The 23,082-nt window shown below is 34.8% G+C and overlaps 3 protein-coding genes across 7 annotated transcripts; 2 read left to right on the top strand and 1 right to left on the bottom strand.

Moving 5' to 3' along the window:
* The first annotated feature begins 1,946 nt into the window (after nt 1–1,946).
* Nucleotides 1,947–12,899, top strand: LOC133859265 (uncharacterized). 4 transcript variants are annotated; one of them, XM_062294599.1, is made up of 11 exons: nt 1,949–2,171; nt 3,132–3,324; nt 3,429–3,514; nt 6,375–6,459; nt 6,885–6,963; nt 7,174–7,304; nt 7,450–7,536; nt 7,693–7,805; nt 9,975–10,105; nt 11,668–11,781; nt 12,457–12,899. In XM_062294599.1, exons 1-10 carry the CDS (start codon nt 2,122–2,124, stop codon nt 11,778–11,780), a joined length of 1,068 nt encoding a protein of 355 aa, XP_062150583.1. In that variant the 5' UTR covers nt 1,949–2,121; the 3' UTR covers nt 11,781; nt 12,457–12,899. The 4 variants fall into 4 exon arrangements, with proteins under 4 accessions (XP_062150584.1, XP_062150585.1, XP_062150583.1 ...); XM_062294598.1 differs by having other exon boundaries at nt 1,950–2,171; nt 12,369–12,899; XM_062294600.1 differs by lacking the exon at nt 12,457–12,899 and having other exon boundaries at nt 1,947–2,171; nt 11,646–11,773.
* A 2,028-nt stretch (nt 12,900–14,927) lies between these two features.
* Nucleotides 14,928–17,439, top strand: LOC133859264 (uncharacterized). Its single transcript, XM_062294597.1, has 4 exons — nt 14,928–15,544; nt 15,664–15,937; nt 16,035–16,234; nt 17,036–17,439. The coding sequence occupies exons 1-4, from the start codon at nt 15,243–15,245 to the stop codon at nt 17,388–17,390; spliced, it is 1,131 nt and encodes a 376-aa protein (XP_062150581.1). The 5' UTR covers nt 14,928–15,242; the 3' UTR covers nt 17,391–17,439.
* LOC133859266 (protein ABA DEFICIENT 4, chloroplastic) lies at nt 17,324–22,729 on the bottom strand. Of its 2 annotated transcripts, XM_062294602.1 has the most exons (6): nt 22,404–22,727; nt 21,003–21,219; nt 18,579–18,679; nt 18,091–18,219; nt 17,907–17,995; nt 17,324–17,629 (listed from the first exon to the last, which is right to left on the bottom strand). In XM_062294602.1, exons 1-6 carry the CDS (start codon nt 22,446–22,448, stop codon nt 17,494–17,496), a joined length of 717 nt encoding a protein of 238 aa, XP_062150586.1. In that variant the 5' UTR covers nt 22,449–22,727; the 3' UTR covers nt 17,324–17,493. The 2 variants fall into 2 exon arrangements, with proteins under 2 accessions (XP_062150586.1, XP_062150587.1); XM_062294603.1 differs by lacking the exon at nt 18,091–18,219 and having other exon boundaries at nt 22,404–22,729.
* Between the last annotated feature and the right edge of the window lie 353 nt (nt 22,730–23,082).

Below are 23,082 nucleotides of genomic sequence, written 5' to 3'. Positions count from 1 at the left end.
CACATCCAGAATAATTTGGCAACCTTCTATTCGTACATTGTTGTCTTTGATTACTTTGCAGGTCAAGTCGAGTTCTACTTATGTTTCTTACAAATTTAGGCTCGTTTGAGTGTAGAATTTTTTTTATTATATTTAAAATTATGAATATTAAAAAAATTTATTTTTAAAAATTATGTTTAAATAATTTAGAGAAGCTGAGACAAAATTAAAAAAAAATTAAATAAAACTTGAGCAGAATTTTAATTAAAAAAAAACACTCAAACATGTTTTTAAAAAATAATAACAAACAAGTGTTACCCAAATATGCTCTTACTTACTTTTATTTCATGTGGCTACAATTTCAACAACATTAACAAGTTTTTTTTTTTTTTTTAAATATATATATACATACATTTCCTACATGTGTAAGAAATATATATATATATATATATATATATATATATATATATATATATATATGGTGTATTTGGTTTGAATAAAATGTAGAATAATATTCTATTTTTTTCTGCATGTGAAAAGCACGTGTTTTTTTTTTTTTTAAAAAAAAAAAATGATTGATCCAATGGTTAGTTATGACTGTCACGTTAACTTTATGAGATATGTGTAAGATAAAAATGTAGTTTCTAGCATTAATCATTAAAAAAAAAAATATTTCTCCCATGTTAAGAGATAAATAATTCTTTTGGAGACTATGTTGAAGAAAATTATTCTAACCTAGTTTGGAAGAAATGTGTGTCCCTACTTTAAAGTAATACTTTCGCACTATAGACTCGGTGCATGATTGCAGGCTATAAAACATTCTATGGCGTATTTAGCACGAAGCATCAGATCAATCAAATCATTTTTTATTTTTATTTTATGAGTAATCAGTCTGCATATTTGGCACCAAGCATCATATCAATCAAATCATTTTTTCTTTTATTTTATTTTATGAGTAATCAGGCTGTGTATTTGGCACCAAGCATCATATCAATCAAATCATTTTTTATTTTATTTTATGAGCAATCAAACCATTATTATTATTATTATTGCGTCAATCATAAAAGAACAAGTATACAAGAAAGGGGTGGGGGTTCCAATAATTATATCATCATTTTTCAAACTTTCGACCTGAGTAATTCGGTCACATCCAGAATAATTTGGCAACCTTCTATTCGTACATTGTTGTCTTTGATTACTTTTCAGGTCAAGTCGAGTTCTACTTATGTTTCTTACAAATTTAGGATCGTTTGAGTGTGTAACTTTTTTTTTTTTTTTTTTTTTTTTTTATATTTAAAATTATGAATATTAAAAAAATTTATTTTTTAAAATTATGTTTAAATAATTTAGAGAAGCTGAGACAAAATTAAAAAAAAATAAATAAATAAAACTTGAGAAGAATTTTAATTAAAAAAAACACTCAAACATGTTTTTAAAAAATAATAACAAACAAGTGTTACCCAAATATGCTCTTACTTACTTTTATTCATGTGGCTACAATTTCAACAACATTAACAAGTTTTTTTTAATATATATATATATATATATATATATATATATATATATATATATATATATACATACATGTCCTACATGTGTAAGAAATATATATATATATATATATTATGGTGTATTTGGTTTGAATAAAATGTAGAATAATATTCTATTTTTTTCAAAAATAAATTATATTTTATTCAACTTTTTTAAATTTTATCTCACAAATTCAAACTTCGTAATATACATTGTGAATTAGAATAATATTTTGATTAAAAAATTTTATCACCCAAACGGTACATGTCTTTTTACATGCGTAAAAAAAAAATAAATAAATATGCAGGCCAGGCCAAGCCTGGAGAACCGATTATTATGGGCTTTCGGCCCAGTATGATTTGTCGGGCCGGGCCGTAATAGAACTTTGCGTTAGATCGTGAAAAAAGGAAAAAAAGGAAGAAAAAAAAATTGGAGAGAGATTTTCTTCTCTTTGTTATTAGTTGTGAGAGATTCAACTGAAACACATTAATCTGTGGTTAAGTATTCAAAAAAAAAAATCTGTGGTTAAGCTTGTCTAATTTTTCGGCATTTATAATTATTCCACGCGCCAGAAAGATCCATTCTTGTGCATAGCATTGCGTCCCAGCAAAAATGATGTCTCCAAGGAAAGTCTCTGAAGATCGGGGATCTTCCCATTTCAGGTAATGCCCAATACCCTAACCCCTATGCTTGGTACCATAGAAATCTCAGGAAAAGGAAAATTTGAACTTGAAGTTTTTTGTTTCAGTATGCTTCTAAGCTTCGATTAAGTTTCCGTTGTTTTTTTGCACTTTCTCATTCCCAGGAAGTTGGAGGTTTTTTGTCCATCTGGGCTAGTGCAACCTGGCACAGTGCCATGAATTTGTTGTTGTTAATGTTCTTCCTAGAAATGGGAATTTTTTTTAGCACTTCAATTGACTCTTAGAGTTCTATTTGGTTTCCTGGAAAGCTGGGAAATTGAAAACAATTATAGAGGATATAGAGGGGTTTTGAATCTTGTATTGTTGTTTTCTGCTTTGCAAATATAAAATAAATGTTTTAAGTAAATAATAACAAAATAAACGAAATAAGTACATGTGTATGGATAGATAGATAAATAATGCTTACTAAAACTGTTATGTTGGGCGATGTTGAGTGGAGACCACTTCAAATTCCTGTTCTTTTGGCAATAAGCTGCCTTATTGGTGATCGATGTGGATTCAAGCTTTGGTTAAGGCACTAATGCTGTTTAGTTACTGGTCTTCTGGGTTGGCCTGCCAGGCAATTTGTTTACGGGTTTATTAAAATTTTTGTAGCTGAGATGCTAATGGAGTTGATATGCTATGCAAGTGTTTATAAATTGTTCCTTTTTCATTTTACCTCACATGTATCCTGGTCTTTCCTTTAATGCATTCTTCGTGAATATCCTTTACCACTTACCATTGGGTGAGAATATGTGATGGAGTAAATTTGACTGTGACCTTTAATATTTAGAAAACTAATATGTCAAAGTAAAGCATAATTACTCTTTCTTTCATTCCTTTTTCTTTTTGAGAAAAATTTTGTCAATATTCTTATGTGTTTCTCTTAGCTTCTTCTTGATAATCAAAACTTGTTATATCAATGATTTTGTGTTCATGTAGGCAAACCCCTTTACAGATAATCCATATTATTGGCAACTTCTTGAGAATATGGTCAGTTTACTCCATGTACCGCTATTTGACTCAGACGGGAGCTCCAGTCATTCTTTTTTTGTTCTGTTGTCTGATACCAGCATCGATCCTTTTTTTAGTACTGCAAAAGCCTTGGAAGGGCAGGCCACTCTCAAATCAACAGGTTAAGTAAAAACATCCCTATCACTGTAACTACATGATAAAGGCATCAAAGAAATTTACTCATATGATTAGTATATTCCTTATGTAGTGTGATTCACTTTCCAGGTGGTGCCTTCTATAATAAATGGTGGCATAACAGCTTTATACTTCATCATGTGGGGAAAAGGACTCAAATCATGTGGACCAGTCAGGTAGGTTTTCTAGTGCTTGATGAAGATTTCAACTTACACCTGGGTGTTTCTAGTGCCCACTCTCCTTATCAACTGCATTTTTAATTCTTCTTTCTTTTTTTTTTCCCCTGATTTTCTTCACTTGAAGAGTCATGTTTTGCAATTTATTGTATAATGTAAGAGACCTTGCATTATAATAAGATTGAGGTGAAATAAACGATGTATCTTCCTCCCCTTACTACAATGTTCCTTGTAATATTCTCCTATTCTGATTGAGAAATAAACGGTCAATAAGGTGTGTACTTTGATAGCTAAAGGAGGGTTTGGGGTTCAGAATTTACTTGTGTTCAACCGGGCACTCTTGTGGAAAGTGTTGGCACTACGTTCATGAGAGAGAGGCCTTATGGAGAGTGGTTGTGGATTTTAAATATGACAGTGCGTGTGGTGAGTGGTGTTCTAATGAGAGTCATGGGATGCAAGGGGTGGGGTTCTGGAAGAATATTAGGAGGGTTTGGGGGGAATTGTCTAGCTATACTAGATTTGAGATGGGGGATGGCTCCAAAATTCATTTTTGGCATGATGTTTGGTGTGGGGCTAAAACCCTCGAGACCTCTTTTCTGGACTTGCATTGCCTGTTTTAAGGACATTGTTGTAGCAAACCATTTGGAGCTTTCTAGTCCCTCCCATCAGTGGAATATTAATTTTCTCAAAGCAGCTCATGATTGAGAGATGGATCACTTTACCTCCCTTTTACTTTGTTGTATTTCGTTAGAGTGAGACGGATCTCTGAGGACAAACTTTGTTGGATTCTTTTCAGGAGAGGGCCGTTTGATGTTAGATCTTACTATAAGATTCTTGTTCCCCATGATAACACTCCTGGAGGAGTTTTTGGCGGAATAAGGCTCCCTTGAGAGTAGCTTTCTTTACTTGGTCGGCTGCATTAGGGAAGATCCTCACTATGGACGACCTAAGGAAACGTCGTATCATTGTGGTTAAGTGGTGTTACATGTGTAAGATGATTACAAAACTACCATTGTGTTTGAGAAGGTGGGATATTTCCAACTAGACATATCATTATAGTTGAGTGGTGTTTTCTGTTTTGTCTCTCAAATCAGAAAACACTTCAAGAATATGTTACCAAGCGTGGCCATTGTAATTGTGAGGATTATCTTATAGTTCTGGATAGCTACCCTGTTAAATAGTAAGTTGTTTGAGAATAATGTTCGACTAGCTCTGCAAAGATCATCCACCTCATCTGATCATGTAATTTTGTTCACGATTTCAGTGCATGTGGTACTTAAGGGATATAATGAAATTCTTTGATTGGTTCTTAGGTGCTTACTTGTGGGCTACTAAGTGCCAAAAGAAACATGGTAACTTTTTTGAAAAGCTATTTGACTTTTCCCTAAAACTTCTGGGACATATGTCTCATGCACTCCCAATGTGTCCGCAGTTGAACACATGATAAACACTTTGGGAGGCTTGTATCATTGTAAAACTTGAGTCAATCATTGTGTTGACTCTTCCCTAACATTTCTTGTACAGGTGTCCCATGCACTATGAATGTGTCCCCATTTGGACATGTAATGAACACTTTGGGATGCTTGTATTGTTGTATATGAAACTTTAATTGGAATTGATTATTGTTATGAGTTGCACTTTGTTATGAATTGGTAAAGCATTCTTTCCTTGTATCTTCTTTCCTAAATAACAATACCTTGCCTTTGGTGTGAATCTTGGTGAATATTTGGATGTGTAATGAATGATTCATAAAAAGTATTAAGTCACAGGGAATATTTTTGGAATTTAAATGTGTTAAAAACAAATAAATCACATACTGTTGTTTCTCGGCAATGTTTTAGACATGGAATTAAATATTATAAGTTACAAGGTAAAATTTTGGAATTTTAAATATATGTTAAAAAATAAAAATAAATAAATCACTTACTGTTGTTTGTGATGCTGAGGCATGCATGTCTGCATGTATTGTGTATGTATCTATAGCCCTTTCATAATTTACTGGGATTGCTCTCTTTCTGTATCCTTTTGCTCTGGATCCCTCAATGCTTCATATGTTGGCTCATACCACTTTATAGGTGCTTTAGGTTCAAGCTAAGTGCTCAAGCTGCCATCTCATTAATATGCATTTGTAGATGATTCTCTAGGCAGCAATCATTTTCTCTTTGGGCCACTTATTTACTGTTGCAAATTTATGGCCTAAGATAGGTGGTAGGTAATTAAGTTTGGCAAGTCAATACCTTATTATATTGAGGACTCTTGCAATGTCCTGAATAAGCAGCTATTTACGAAAAAAAATCGAATGTTCTAAGATTGCTTGAGCTGTGACCTAAGTTGCAATTTCATCTTATAAATCCATCATCATAAAAGCTATAAGTTTTATCATCTGCTATCTCTCTTTTCAAAGTGTTTGTTCAGAACTCAAGAAACTTGGATGGATTTGTAAACCATTCTACATGGTAAAGATCCTAGTGGCTTGAACTTAAAATTAGGAGCTTATGATGTCTACTTTGTTCCTCTCCCCTTTGGATAAAGTCTAGGTCCCCTTTACTTCTTTTTTTGATAACTGGGGTATATGGGGCTTTGCCCCGACTAGATCCCTTGGATACCGTGCAAAGCGCCCCCTTTGCACGGGTTGGGTAAAGCTTGGGTTTTTTTCCTGTGGGCATGGCCTCAAGTAGGTCCCCTTTACTAAAATCTATTTGTTGTGGGGCACTTGATCTTTGACCTTCTTACATCACTTAATAAAAAATACTGTCACTTGGTTCCTTCTTTTTCCTTGATTGTTCATAATGTATGTTCTTTCTTGTTCATGGTCTCTATTTGTTAGTTGTTACCATTCATTTTGTTGTATATGTGCTAGAGCTATATTGGCGGAGTATTCTGGTGCTGTTCTTGGAGTATTATCTGCAGTATTATATGGGCGGAGGGGCCATATTTGGAAGAAGGTAGCTTACTCTAATATGCTTCATGTCATGGTTTTAGGTTTTGTGACTGATGTGCTTTGTATCAGTTAAAAATTAATATATTAGAGCACATATTTCTCCTGTGATTGAGTTCAAATTGATATCAGTCTCGTAAGAGTCACTAGTCACTTTAACATGGATGCAAGAGTTTTGCCTGTATAGTCATCCATAATGTTGGTCAATGAATTACACTAGTAGAAGTGCTGGACTTTCTTTTGTAATCAAGTTTTAGTTTTAAGTAAAATATTTACATAAGGAATCAAAATGAGATAACTTTGCCTTCACTTCTCATAATGAGAACAATTTGATTGGAGCATAATAGATATCTTTTCTTTAGATATAGAATGAACAACAATAGATATCTTTTTTTTAAATACTCAGATGGATGTTTCCTCATCTTTTACCAGGTAGGCGGCCTTATTGCAATGTTGGCATCTTTCTACTTACTAGCTCAAGGGTGGGCCATGGCGACATATTCCCCATTCTATATCCTGTTTTACGTCAAATTTTTCTCAAACTGAAATTGTGTTTAGCTGATTTATTTATTTATTTATTGATTCATTTATTTATTTTTGTGTGTGTATTTTAGTATTCTTTTGCTTACTTTCCTCGTTTCTTTCAGTCCTCTCCTTGTTTATTGTGAATAATAAGCATATTTTCAACTTTGTTGTTATTGTGAGCTTAACCTGGAATTACCATTGAAAGATAGCCCTGATGCTGAGGTTCAGACAGAACAAGTGTTGGGTATGACAGAAATGGTAGTTCCTATTTTCGCTGGAGTCTTATCGGCATTGAGAAGGGTGATTGCACGGCGCGTGTCTCTCAAGGTGTTGATTTTCAGCTAAATGCGGTTATCTTGTGCATTCCCTGTTGGCCCATTTACTTCGAGTACATTTTTTCCCCTTTTGGAATTGATGTAAGCTACTTAATATCCATGACAATATAAGATTCTAACCATTTTTCTGCTGTCAGAATCAACTTAAAAGACGGCTTCATGCTATTACTATTGCTTCTGCAACATGCTTTCTGTTTCCTGTGGCCATGTGGGACATGATCATAGTAAGTCTGACAGCATGCTTTTAGTCATAGGTTTCTTGATTGACATTTAGTTGCTTCTTTTTCTTTTCTTTTTTATTTGTGTTTTTTTTTTTTTTTTTTTTTTTTTTTTTTTTTTTTGTGATCCCCATCCCCCTCTTTTTTATTTTGAGCACTTAGGGATCACCTTCTGGTAGCAGTGTGGAGTTGCCATTCTCTACTTGGGCTTTTTTGAGCACTATTCTCTTCGGAGTTATCTTGATATCCTATGTCGACAGTATTGCAGAAGAAAGGTACCTTACATGTACTCTCCTTAATGCTGCTCTGTCCTTTACAATTTGGGTTTGTAATTCATGCAAACAAACGAGTGCAGAAGAGTGATTATATTAATGTGGAAGGAGCAAAAACATCAAAAGGAAGTCAAAAAAGACACGGATAGAATTTATAAGAAAAGACATACTTGTTAGAGAGGTAAATGGGGGCATGGCCTTATATAGGGTCAAGTCACATAAAAGGATCCATGTGGCCAGTCCCAATTAGTTGGGATTAAGGATTGGTTGAGTTGAGTTGAGGCGCATGGAAAGGAATATGCACATATAGATGCTTGAAAATGTAACTGTTCAAGCTTTCTAGGGAATCAGATTTGATGTTCTCACCGTTTAATAGGCTATTCATTGTAAATATCTTTTTCTTTTTCTTTTTTTAAATAAATAATTGGTCTCAAGGGGAGAGGGGAAGGGGAGATTCAAACTAGTGACATTTGCTTCATGAGGCATGGTTCCTAGCCCAATGAGCTATCCCGTGGGGTTTTATTGTAAATATCAAATAGTTTGTATCCATTTTGTTCCTTTTGCTGACAGAAATTTATAGAGTTTTTCAGCTTTCTAATGAGATTTATTACTTATTAAGAAAATAAATTTATAGGGTTTTCCAGCTCTGAAGAAAGTAGTAGAGCATCATCAGACTGCCAGATTCTTGACTTGGTTGTTACACTGTACAGTGATGGGTCCCTATAAGCCATTAGCCATATACTAAGCACAATATTATTGATATTTTGTTTTTCTTCTTTTACCTTTTGATCTGTCACGGAAAGGCCAAGATATGATTTTCTCTTGTGAAAGCAATCCAAATACGTAGAAGAGAATATGCTGATAAAAAACGTGATTACAAGTTTGTATTAACTATATCATTTCTCTTTCAGTCACTTTTATTGCTATGGTGCTTATATTCTATGATTAAAAGTGTGAAATTAAAGGAGAGTACTGGTGAACTCCAGTAGAAGTTTTCAAACTCTAGCTTTTAAACTATATAATTTGTTGAGATAAAGAAAAGAATAATAAATTTCAGTTTTCATATATTTAAATAAATTTGATGGTTGAATCAATGAACATTTCCTTCATACTGCTTTGAATTGTTCAAAAAGGTTAGTTGCGAGATATTGACAAATGCAAAACATGTTTTCATATAAACATTCGCTGTTCTATTTATCTCTCTTACAACCTGTGTTTTATTCTCTCTGACACAAACACGCATTAACAAGCATGCAGCTACCTAGATGATTATCTTATATTCAGAATGAACTGGATGTTAGGTATACTTACGAAGGAAGACAAGAATTTCCAAAATCTCAGTTTTGTTTATACAAGCTTTTTTCTTCTAATGTGTATACCGAGTTTCCAGTGAAAATTATACTTAGCAGACAGTGAGGTAATATTGCTTGGTTTGTTTTTTGTAGCTGCTTAGCGACTTCACCTTTAGCTAGAGTGTAACCTTGAAGTTTCAGTTTCTATAAACTCTATCAATTGGGTTTCAGAGGTGATACAAATGGCAAAAGCACCTTATGATCTAGCTAAGCTTTGAGCTTGTTGAATGCAGTGATTGTGTTTTCCTATCTTAGCAGCTTACTATTTGTTTTGTTTTTGTTTTTTTTTTTTTTTTAATTAATTATTATTATTATTATTTTTTGGGTGCAAGCGAACTAAATGAAACTCACATTAAACTTCTTTGCTGGGAAAAACTTATAAGAGAGTCCTGATTCTCTTAATGATGTTTGAAAGAAAAAGACATGAAAGTTTGTCAACCATTGCACCAACCTTTGTCATGGTGATGTTTTGCTTGAACTAATATGATGGCATGATTGAAGAGCATCACTGCTTTTGAGAGAATCAATTATGACTCCACATAGGTCTATGATGGTTCTGTTGTCTGTGAACTCTTACCAGTTATGCTTGACATACCTGTTGACTGGTTTTTTGTGTCTCTCTTGCATCTTTTCTTTTAATTTTTATGTTTCATCTTCAGTTCTCTCTACACAATATAAAGTATAACCTGATTCTGTTTTTGCGTAAATGTTGCTACAAGCTCTTCTATTGCAAATGTTTTCATTTTGAAAATATCTCATGATTTTAGGGTATACTTAAGGGGCTCATAAAATGATTGGTATAACTCTCATATGTTTGTAGATTACACATGGTTTTCTCTTCTCCGAGGCATTTAATGGTAGCTGGAGGATGTATCATCGTCCTGGAGGTTGTGTACAAAATGGACTTCTCTCTACCAGGCTTCCTAATTTGCTGCTTAATTTTAGGCTTTGGTACGTATAGAAAGTTATTTTTCATATTTCCATGCAATTTTTACTAAACTGAACAATTCATTGGTGCAAAAAGGTGTGTCTTCAGTAATTGTCTTGGTATACAATTTTGTGCAATAAATTATGCTGAAATGCATCTCGAGTAACACGTAGTATTTCACATTTAAATGTATGCATATTTATTTTAGACGTGTCTTGATCTGGAGAAGGTTGAAAACTTGAACCAATGTACCTGTTGTAGCCTCAAATTTCTAATACAATCTTTTCAAGCAATTAAGAAAGTCATAATTGGTCATAGGACCATTTTGCATAGCAATTAAGGGATACTTTACACTTTTTAGTCTTAGTAATACTCTTCAGTCTCTCTAACTTTAGCTTCATCTCTTAATCCAAAAGATTTTTCACCTATTTTATTTTATAACTTTCTTTGTTGGATCATGGCTTCAATATTGTTGATTACGTTTTGGATCAACTAGCAGTAGTCTATCAACATCATCGGACTAAAAGACTGAAAATGCTTCTAAAAGTTAGCTATTGTTGTTATTTGATTTCCTCAAGGTTCATGTGATCCAGATAACTTGAAGCTGGATAATTTACCTACATTGTTCTCATGGATTTAAATCTATGATGTCAAAGAGATGATAATTTAAATAATCAATAAATGGTAGTGTAAAACTCTGATTCATTTAAAGAAGATTGAAGCATCTTAGGTCATAGACTCAACATTCAACCCATACTTTTGGCTCCTAAAGATGGTATCTACATCTTTGAAGTAAGATCCATCAAATTGTTGGCCTCAGTTTCCATTTGAATCCCATGGTAAGAAAGAGGGCTAAATGTGTGACTAATAGCAAAAGGTTTATTATTTAGGAGGAAATGCTGCTTTATCTAAGTATGTTTGGAGTGTTTTTTTTTTTTTCCCCATTTTATCTATCATACTGGGTGCCTCTGAGGAAAGAGGCCTAGCCATTCTTTCTTCATATTTCCTTTCTATGCTATAGAGTTTGTTTCTTATGGATACAGTGGGGGAAAAGGTGTGTTTAAACAAGGTTACTGGAAAGGGAAAATTAAAGTGAAAAACTTTTATGCAATGCGGCTCGCACAAAATACACTGTTTCCTCTGGATTGGAATATTGATCCCATCCTTTCATTAGAGACATCAACTCCATCCTTCACAAATTCCCGTCCTGGTCAGTTAGAAAAATCTATCGCAATGCCAATGCGACTGCACTTAATCTCACTCTTTCCTATGGAGGAATTCCCATTTCTTCCCTACCTCCTGGGTATTGAACCCAATCAATGACCTCAAACCTCTGACTCTTTTATTTTTGTTCCTGCTTTTGTATTTTCTCAGGGAAAAAAAAAATCCCATAAAACACGGTTCTGGTCTTAGCATCTGGCATGAATTTGTTAATAATTTAGCCAGGTTGTACTTACAAAAAAAAAAAAAAAAAATAGCCAACCTGTGACTTAGTGTTTTCATGCGCATTTATTCATTTCTGCCCCTTTTTCTTTTTGATAATTAATTGTACATACCTTATAGGGAAATGTGACTAAATTTGTAGGGATATATGAGGCGACTTCTTTGGAACGTACAAGGAAAGATTCTGTTCAAAATTCCAATCCATCAAATGGGGTGTTCGACGATGAAATCCAAATGTCTCCGCTTCCAACTTGAAGTATGATTTTTTTTTTTTTTTTTTTCCTTATAAGTAAAATATATTTCAAAAATCGCAGAGGGGCGCAACCCCTTATTCATATACAGACTTTTTATGCAGTAATTTATATTGATTATTTATTGTTAAGTTAGTCTGTAATTATGAAAGTCTTCTAAGTTTGAATGTATAGCTGGGGGCCAAAAGATTATCAGCAATGTCCATTTGATATATGTATACGAGAAAATTAATAATGTGGGAGGCAGCTAGTTTTAGTAAAAAAAAAAAAATTGATTTTCACGAATAATGGCAAGATAGAAACTTTTCAAGAAAGGGTTTGAAAATAGTTAATCATGCAGAATTCTAATGGAACAAGGAATTACACATCACACACATTCTCAGTAAGATCAGTTGAAACTGAATAGAGAAAAAATCTCTATGCACTGGGAGCCCTATGACAACAATGTGCATTAGAATTTTGATATATGGGAAACTTAGGGCGTGCATATGTAATGGGTGAAAAGTTAAAGAAGTAGACTGCAGTAGTGTGTTGGTTTGGGAGAGGGAATTAATGAATTTCTCATATCTAACCACTCTATATTTTCGTGCAGTTGTCAATTTTTGAGTTCATTTATATCAAAAGCAATTTTGTTGTGTTGCGGATATGTTGCTTCTTTATACCCAGATCGTGCTTAGCAGGAATCAACAAATATATCTTTGCATCAGTCACTGTGAACTGACACACCCAAGCATACTGTTGGTTGTTCGGATGTTGATTTGGCATTTGGGAGATTGGGGAATGTTATCAATGGCTTCTTTATATTGGTCCATACAGTTTAAATAGTCAAATTTACACTTACCTTCTGAAGGAATAGGCCTGTACCAATCTGTGAGGGGTGAGAGACAGAGACAGAGAAGAGTCCTTTCTCTTACAATTAATTGTGAGTCACCAGGTACACAATTTGTTGAACATTTCTTTCTTGTTCACCAATGGACTTCTCTTGTAATGTTAGCCCTTTCATGTGCCCTGCTGTAGAGAAGTATTGCAATTCTGTTATTTCTCAGTCGTCTCCAAAAATTATTAATTTTTTTCCTGACATCCTGAAAAAAATAAAAAAAGAAGAGGTCGTGTTTCTTTCCAATGTGCCCTTGATGATTCCGTTACTCCATTGGATAGTTGGTGCAGTATCTGATATGGAAAATTAATATTGTTTGTGTGCCTTGATGAGAGAGAACATAATTGGGATTAAGCTTTGAAGATTCTGTTTTAATTGAAATTTTGAGGACTAATTTTAGCTCTGCCTGTATCATGAAATTTGCATGTGAAATGTTTACTCACCGAAGTGTCTCTCCTTTGATCTCTCCTATCTTGATGAATACGTCACCTAAGATTTTGATTTACAGGAAAATCGAGGGATAATACATGGCTTTTTCATATTTGTTGGTTGTTTGTTTTCATATTCCTTGGATTTGGAAAATGAAGTCTCAATTTATCATAAAGTATTGAAAAATAAAATCTCAGGTTTCACAATAGAAAGTAATTTCCTGCTCGCACGGCAGGAGAAGTTTTAGATAGATTGGGAGCAACTCCTTGATATGCATACGAACTAACTGTTTCTCAATACATACAACGTCAATGCCCTTCTGTCTTTGTCAATCTTTTGTTGCAAGTTATTATTATTATTTTTTTTTTTGAACCGTAAAAATCACTTTCCATTAATAATCCAGAAAAAAACCCCTAAAGGGTAATAAAGTAAGAACAACAAGCTCCCTACAAACAATATCAGAAATGAAAGAGGGGACTTTTTCCAACCAAATAGAGTCTTTAATTTGAGCGGAAGCTGCTTTAGCTAGAGTGTGTGCCGCTGAATTAGCTTCCCTCCTCATATGGACCACTCTAAAAGACCAGAGTAACATCACTTCTTCTTTGATTTTCTCGATAAAATGACCAAATCTGCTTCAATTGAAAAGATATGTAGAAATCGATGTGACTATTTGCATGGCATCACCTTCCAGTATAATATCAAACAAAAAATAGTTGATGAGGGGATTGATTGAAGAAGAATGAAGCAGCTTGAGAGAGATGGAAAGAATTTGAACTTGGATTTTTTTTTTTTCCTGACCAAATTAATAACATTAAGAGTGTATAAAAATAATAAATGTAAGATCATATACGTCGTTAGATGTACCGATTTTACTTCATGACCAAGAACTCAGCCATTAAAAGCATCAATTTTTTTTTTTTTTTTCCCAAGGTTTTGAAACATCCAACCAATCCATGTTCGTCTCTTTTCTTTCTAATATTTCAAAGGCTTGGAGGGAACTTATTTTCACACTGAAGGCTTACAAAGAAGAAATTCCAAATGACACCTAATCCATATAATTTCTTTTCAATATAAAAGAAATCTCAACTCAATTCAACCAAGTCTTACAATTTCCCCCTGCATTAAAGATTTCAAGTAGTGGACATAAATCCTTTTTCAACCATCTTTCGAGAATCTATTTAAAATCATTTTTGTCTTTAAGGGCATTTCCATCCGATTATATATATTTTAATCTAAAATAGTTAATTAAAACTCATTTTATCTAGTTTAGCTAATGGGTTTTAAAAAATACAGTACATCTGATTATTCTATTCTTAACTCTTTATTCTTTTTTATTATTTTTTTTCTTAAAAGAATAATTTATAAATAATTTTATTCAAAAGAAAATCAGATGCATAACCATTTTACAAATCAAACGGAATCAAACGCTCTTACTCATTTCTAAAATCAAGCAAATTACCACAATGGGATGTGCGTCGTTGTCGCGATACACCCCTCATTCGAAGCTCCGGCCTGGAGGACATCCTCATAGAAAGAAAAACCCATGTTCATGGGTCAGTGGACTTTGCACAGAACATCTCCGTGGAACTCCACATATGTTGGTTGTTCATCTAGGTATGAAAATTGAGCTGAAGCAATGGAATCTGTCCTGAATTTGGAGGCATGGTTGGGCATGATTTTGCTTTGTATAGCAGGCCCAGGATCTTGCACATAGAATCCTCTAGCATCTACAATTTTGCCTGGAGCAATTGTGCTTTCTATGCTCTTGCCCATTTCAAAAATCAAGCAAATCACATTTCTGTGCTCTTGCCTATTTCGAAACTACTTATCTTTCCTTTTTCTAATTCTAGCTGGCGTCGAGGAAATCAAGCAATCAAGACTTTGCTTCAGCAGAGAGACAACAATGAGTGAAAGAGAGAAACAAAAACTTTCACGGAAGCTTCAGAAACTGGAAAAGAGAAAAGCAAAGAGAGAAGGAGAAATAGAAAAGAATAAAAAAAGAATAAATTGGTGCACAGTGTCACTGTAGACAAATGCAACCAAAATCTAATTTGCATTTGGTTTACATATTCCGTTGGAGGGGCATTTTACTGTTTTCGATAGCTATTTTAGCTAAAAGGTGGATATTCATCATCCATTGCGACTCTGTGAGTGCTCTCAATGTTTGAGCTCAAAGTCTCGAACTTGGCCGAAATTCGAAAACCCTTCCATGTCAGTCCCTGTCTTAAGGTCTTTCACGATTGTCGTCTGCCGCTTCCTTCTCCAAGGAACTGGGTCTCCTTTGTGTGCAAACACAGGCACAGCAACAGCTTCAGCAAACAAGAGCAAACCCAGAAGTGGGATGGGTTGAAGCTCATTCGTGGCGTGAAGCTCTTGAAGGATCTAAGTACTTGGGGCATTGGCGGCCCTTGCAATTATTTCGTCCAAGTTCACAATCAAACCCAACTTGTTTCTGCTGTCAGGTACACTCTTATTTTCTTCTTTCTTCAAAGCCCACAGCAAATATATCTGATAGCTCTGTCTGAATCTTGTTTCTGTCTGCTTCACTTTATTCTGTATGGTTTTTCTTAATATAATGCAGATACTGTCATGAGCATTGCATACGATTCATTGTTATTGGTAAAGGCTCAAATTGTCTCTTTGACGACATGGGTTTTGATGGCTGTGTTATTCTGAACCGAATTGAGTTCTTGGAGACGAATGAACCCGGTATTTACAGAGTTGGAAGCGGCTTTCGATTTAATAAATTGGGCATGCAGTGTTCGAATGAAGGATTCACAGGCGTTGAATTTGCTGGAGGAATTCCTGGGACTGTTGGGGGAGCTGCTTATATGAATGCTGGAGCAAATGGGCAGGTAAATTCTTTTACTAGTTTTTGAAGAAATGGGGGGTTTTTTGAAAGTGTTTCAGGATAGGACTAAATGGATGACCCAATATTGTTGATGTTTGAAGGAGACTGCTGATGTTGTTGATAGCATTGATATTGTAAAAACTGATGGAAGGTTTCAGACGCTTAGCAGAATCGATCTTAACTTTGGCTACCGGTCATCCTCATTTCAATATATGGAAGACTTGGCAGCCATTGTTGCAGTCACATTCCGCCTGCACCCCTCAGGATCATCAAAGAAAAGGCTACAAGAGTATCTTAAAAGGTGGTCTTTATAAAATTTTAGGAAAAAATGCTGTTGAGGTTTATGAAGTTTAACATTTTGTCAAATTAAATCAAATATAAAAAATTAGGAAAAAAGATGAGAGGGAGAGATGGGTGGATGGCCACGTAGCCAACCGCCACGCGCCACCCTTCCCCACCTCCACCAACAGAGGGCACTGCCGGCTCATCCACTAGGCAAATTAGGCAGCAGTCTAAAACTCCCAAGTGAAATAAGGCTCCAAAAACAAGTTTGTTTGTTTAAAAAAAAAAAAAAAAAAAAGGCTTAATCATAAGCTAAAATGGTTTTTTCTCAGTGGAATAAGGTCCCCAAAAATAAGTTTTTTGGCGAGGAAAAAAAAAAAAAATCGAACGGTTTTGAAAAAAATAAAATAAGCATATCTCTTCTTTGGAGACTCTTTAGCTTCAATAAAAAATAAATAGTTAGAGGCTCAAAAGCACAACAATTAATACCAACGAAAATACAGTGCATTTTCTTTCCTATTAGAAGACTCTATAACTCCCACATAGAATAGCAAAAAATAAAATAAAAAATCCTTGGAGGTCTCGTTAAAATTTTCGCCTTAAGCCCTAAAATATATCGGGGCGGCCCTGACAGAGGGGGTGGGTGCGTCGGCTCCTCCCATTAAGGGGGGGGGGGGGGGGGGTGTTGCTCCCTAACAAGAAGTGATTTGATAATAGATTACACCCGGAGACCTCTACATTATTTTCCCAAAAATTTAAACGCTTCCTACAAGAATTTTGTTTACTTGAAAGATGCTCAAGGCTGTGGCCTACTTTACAGGAGGAGAGTATCTCAACCGATGGGGGAAAGAAGTGCAGGGTCAGTGTTCCAAAATCCATGCCATTTGGGAGTTGCAGCCGCTGAGTTGATTGAGAAAGCTGGATTAAAAGGTTTTAGAGTGGGAGGAGCTATGGTGTCCAACATCCATGCCAACTTCTTCATAAATTCTGGTGGCTCAACTTCCCAAGACATGCTTGACCTCATTGCTACCGTCAAGGAGAAGGTTGATCACAAGTTTGGGATACAACTCAAGGAAGAAATACTATATGTAGATCCATATTGTGATGATTTGAGTCCAAATCATGTATATTTGATAAAAGGAAACAATAAAAACTCAGCATTCATTAATATCTGATGAAGTTGAAACAATATTCATTCCAATTAGAGTTTTGAAAATTTTCAAATTCATAAATCCATTGCTTGATTGTTTCTGCAAAGTGAATCATGAACATGACATGTCAGGAAGTTCTGGAACTTTTGCTCACTGCTTTGGTGATGACATGAGTAAGGATTCCAATGGGACAAAAAAGCAGGCAAAAAGAAACTGAATGCCGCGTCTCAATTTGGTTTTCCTGTCCATCATTATAAACCTGCCTGTATTCAACAAAGTGTCAGAACTACTTATCAAAAAAATAAATTAATAAATAACAGGATTTTAGAAATACAAGTCGAGTGTTGGGTTCGAATTGTGTTGAAGCATGCATATAAAACTATTTAAGTCAACCATAATCCGACTCATTTAATTAAGCGAGTCAGACCCCTCAATCCTAACTCTCTAATTTCGAGTTTGGTTTATGTCAAGTTCGCGGGTTGTGTAAAAAATTGTCAGCCCTAACTACAACCACAAAGAGAGAGAGAGAGAGAGAGAGACCTTGCAGCAAAGAGATCTACAACCAACAAGTGAATCCATGCAGAAGCTAAAGTCATCTCACTTGAGAACATCTTTGCGATGCTAGGCAGCTGCACATAGTGCACAGGAAAAGAAAATATGAGAATTATTCAATTTTTCTTTTTAATAAATTTTGTTGAATGCAAATGTGTAGTAATGTACACACCTCTGGCAGCAAGTATTTACTTGCAAAAATCATGCTGATTGTTTCAGGCGTCCAAGAGAGGTATAATAGATATGCATATAGAAGTCCAAGAACAATGTAGGGTATATTGCTTTCCACAGATTTTTTAGTCTGGATTATGCATGATTAAAATAATTAGGAAAATAAAATGGATTTACAACCTAGTGGAACATATGGGATTTTACCAAGAAAAGGACAAAAATAGAAACTCATGAATAAATAATTTAATATTCAAGTAAGGTCTAAATGAAGGGATAAGCACCCAATTTAACAAGAATCAATAAATTCAACTGGTGCAATTTTCAGAAAAATAAAGCATTGATCTACATTTCTGGAACTATTCATCAGTGCAGGAATTATATGCAAAATTCATGAAGAAATTTGTATGATCTACATGATAAATAGAAACTGAAGAACCGAAAGAGAAGCGTGACAATTAATACCAATCTCAATTTTTATAAGAAACATACCAGCTCAGCTTTAGGAGCCAGAACCATGAGGGTATAAAATGGGAGAACAGCTACTGTTCCCAAAGAAAAAACACTGCTAGCAAGTTGAGAACTTGACAACCCTGCAAAATGAATAAAAGACTAGATAGGTAGACAATATAGCATATAGGAACAAGAAAGTCATCGCTGACAAAATCAACGAAGGGAGCTTCTTCTCAAGGTCACAAAAATAGCATGTAAAAAGCCATTGGAATATTTGAGGCATTACAGTTCATCTCTGGCCTTTAAATGAGTATTAATTTTAGATGAATTTGAAGTCCATGTATTAACTAAAATAGAAAATAAACGAAATTAGATGGATTCTCTATTCATTCAGAAGTATACAGATGAACCCAAAACACCAACACTAGAGAGCTGCAAACTGGATATCGCCTCTCAAGAAGGCTAAAGAAGCCTAATAGGACCTGATTTTGCCAACTCATACAGGACTGGAGTGAGAATACTAAATCACTTGGTCAAAGGTGGAAAGGGTTATTTTTCTGGGGTCTTTTAATTACTTTTTGTGATTAATCTACTTCCAGCCACCATTATCTGATATGAATTCCTTCAGAGAATGTTATATACCACACTTTTATCCCACTTTTCTGATGTGGCACTATCAGTCAACTATTGTTCAAAAAAATATCCAAAGGCTGATTGGCAATGTTACATCAGCATAGCGAGATAAAAGTAGGAAAAAAGTGTGGCCTATAGAATTACTCGTTCCTTCAGCATAAATTAGAGCATGTATTGAAAAAAATAAAAGATCTTCCGAACCACGAAGATTGAATAAATGGTCAGGAGAAAAATCTCTGCAGAGGAGGGCACCTAAGGATTGAAAATCCCAGCTGAGCTTCAATATGATACTTTTTGGAATCCGATGGTAAATTACAAAGCCGTGGCTGTTTATAGTAAGGAAAGAATTTGTCACCGGGGGGGGGGGGGGGGGGAGACAATAAAGCAGAAAGCACCTACATATCTTCAAGTACAAAGAACTTAGGCAAAGCATTACATACGGACCCCAATATACTTCTAAACCACCATCAACCATCTTCTCTACTAGTTCAAGCTTCCCTAGATTACATGTCATTCAAATAACTTCTATCAAGAACACCTATTGGCTATGAAATATTAATAACACTGCAACACACATTCTAGGAAAAGTGGGACACGGTATGGTGACGACACACTAAGTAATATGTTATATTCCACTCTAAATGTGTGTGTGTGTATTCTAATCGTTATGTATTCTATGGTTCTAAGGTGTAATAATTTTATAATTCAAGCGTCCGTAATTTTTTAAATACATCGGTACATCATGTTGTCAACCCTTCCTACATTTTGTTCATGATTATATTTTAAAGCTTTGCTTAACAATACAAATCCTTATACTGAAGGTGTGTCAATACTTAGCCAGAAGTATCCAAGATCACAGGAAACCTTTCCAAAGTAGAAAACAGTATTTCAAATTCTGATTATAGGGAAATATCCAACTCGTTTATCTAATGTGTAATTATGCAGAGATAGCTCCCTGCATGGCCTGGTGCCAAAATTTGACCTTGAAAAAATGAGCTGGAAGCTACACCTTCTAGTAATTTAACAGATGACACGTAATGCATATATCAATTCAATGAAATAATGATTTCCATCAATATTAATTCATAATGAGCTCGGGTATCCCATTGCACTATAATGACAGAAGACCAGTGGAAATACTTTCAGCAACATCTAACCAATGTTTAGAAAGCTTCAGGGGCATACTCCTTGATGTTCAGAATAAATCCAGTTTCAAGCACAATGCCTTGGACTTAGCTGTGCAAGCTTAAATCTATTTACCCTGTAAGGCCCACAAAGCCTGATGTTGAAGGCTATCATGTCATAGAATAGCTAATGGTAAATCTATCTTTCTTGATCAGAGGCATACTCTAATTGGAGCCTTTAAAAGAATACAAATTTACTAGCTTATAGTAGTGTTTTAAAATGTCATTGCAAGAGTCTATAAAATCTTAAATCTGGAATGCATAGAATGCTAAATGAACATCATTTTTCTCAAGGAACTAATGACAGTTCCAAACTCATTTACAGCTTTCTTTAGTCTTGCTCAATTTTTTCTCCAGTATTATGTGAAATGCATCTTATATAGTATATATGCATACATGTGTTTACCTTGATCACATGTTCAGCAATTTTGTTTTCATACATATATAGATGACACATAAAATATGATGGAGTATGAGGTTTTTTCTCCAAACATTTCATCCTAATTTCTCATCTCATGTACCCCTCTCAAGACTTTCCTAAAACAAATAAATAATGGAAGAAGATGGATTAAAATCAGTTATGCAACTTGAAAAATAGCACCTATAGTAGAATCTATTAAGTAGTAAAAGTGGAGAAATGGATTACATGAAGCGTATACTCCAGAGCTTTTTTGATAAAGAACACATCTTGCAAGTTTTGGTTTAAAAATAACTCTTGATCCTCCTATGAAACTCCATTCACAGTGTAAGTCGACTCCCACTCTTGCAACCCGTTGGCCACAAAGTTCAGAGCCATTACTTCGTAGAGAAAACCCCGTTCTGACATCCCGCCAAGGTCCTATAGACTGGCCCAAGAGGTCAATCTGAAAAAAAAAAATTGGAACCTTAACTGTAAGGGATGCCCGCAAGCTCAGGAAATATACACCAAGTCAGTAAAGTGAGAAAATCAAGAAAATATAGGGTTAGTTTACGTGTTTTATCATGCTAAAACTCTTTAGAGTAACAAAAGCTCCATAAATTATGGCGACGCCTCAGTCTCCTCTAGGCGTAGTAAAGGAAAGGCCTGCATGTTGTAGGGTTGTGTGCTTTGGTGGGTTGCGAGTATTCTCTCGGGTCTGTGGGTTTTTTCTCGTGTCTGGTTGGGCTCTTTTGTGGGTTGTTTTGGGCTTTCTTTCTTGGGTTTTGGGATTCTTTTTCCGTTTTCTGTCAGTTGTTGCAGGTTAGCTTTTGGTGTTTCTTGTGTATACTTCCTGTGTACTAAGGGGCGCCTTTACGCTTTTTTAATAAATCTTTTCTCACCTATCAAAAAAAAAAAAAAAAAGCTAATGATAATGCTCAATAAAAAAATATATACAGGTTGAGCTTTCACCATAGCCGATGGTATAGTATCAATTTAAAGTATTTGCAAAATGCCCCGATTTCAGATTTTAGAAGATGATGGCTGCCACTTTTGAATTTCTCCACTCTCAATTATGGATTTGCTTACAAAATTGTATGCAGAACTCAATGAACCAATTCAATCAAGCAAAGAAAATGGATATTAAATACAGAATTCAAGAGGCCAAAAAGAAGTAGAAATGTGTGGAAAACACTTGAAGTACATCCAATGGTACAGTGGCTGATTTTTATGATCAGAACCCCATTTGACATTACAAAGAGAAGCAAAAACTATATGCACAATCTATCACTTTATGATATCATATGGGGAAAACATCCATCTCAGATCTAGCAGAACATTTATCGCGAAAGATATATAAATTATTAAATTGCACAATAAAGTTCACCTTTTTGGACAAACTATTCCTATTCCATACCATGCCAAATACCCATTTCCAATCAATCAGAAATTCATCCAAAACGACTACAATGCTTCAAAAAAAACAATAATAATAATAACAAAAGACATAATACCCAGATGGATAAACTGAACTACAAGTCCAAAGAACGCCAAGCAAACACCAGTGAGTTAATCATAAGCCACAAAACTGTAACTGGCAAAGGCAGAAGGAAAAAGAAAAACAATGCTTGAAAAGCAGAAACAGTAAACCTTGAGTGAGATTGGCGAGTGGCAAAGGCGAGAAGAGAATCCCATGTTTTCAAGACCCAGATAGCTGACAATGAAGACAACACCAATAGCTTCTTCATGAGCCAGTATATTACTATATAGAAAATGCAGAGTCCAGGAGGACGGTAAAGGGGACAGCTTTCCACTCGGAGGAATGCAGTATAGACACGCAGCTTAGATAGAGAGAAAGGCAAAGACGGTGATATTGCGCACTAGCTAATAAGAGCCAAGTCTGGTACAGTAGAGCAGCACTAAAAGTCCCACTCGCACTAACGTTTGTCTCTTACTCAGCTGAGCTCTGAACAGTGAGGGTGTCCCTCCTCCTATAGTTAGGCATCGGTCATGTCAGCATCTTGTACCTATCTTTCCTTTATCTGGTATCTGGAATTATTGGTCAGCTGGATACAAGATCAATCAGAAACATTTATGAAAATGTAAATCATGCTACTTTTACAAATTTAATGTTGTCATCATTGAATAATAATGTTATTTTTATGAGTAAGTTTATTTAAGAGATTTTGTACAACTGTAATACACGTGACAGTAAAAATTAATTATTTGATTAAAAATTGGTTTTCTTTTATAAGTATTGATTTAATGGTTAATTTGTACTGCTACGTCATATATTACGTGGCAGTTGTACAAAAATCTACTAAATTTT

Source organism: Alnus glutinosa, chromosome 2, assembly GCF_958979055.1.
Source record: "Alnus glutinosa chromosome 2, dhAlnGlut1.1, whole genome shotgun sequence".
Lineage (NCBI taxonomy): Eukaryota > Viridiplantae > Streptophyta > Magnoliopsida > Fagales > Betulaceae > Alnus > Alnus glutinosa.
Note: the sequence above shows the minus strand (reverse complement) of the source record. Positions and strands in the feature narration are given on the sequence as shown.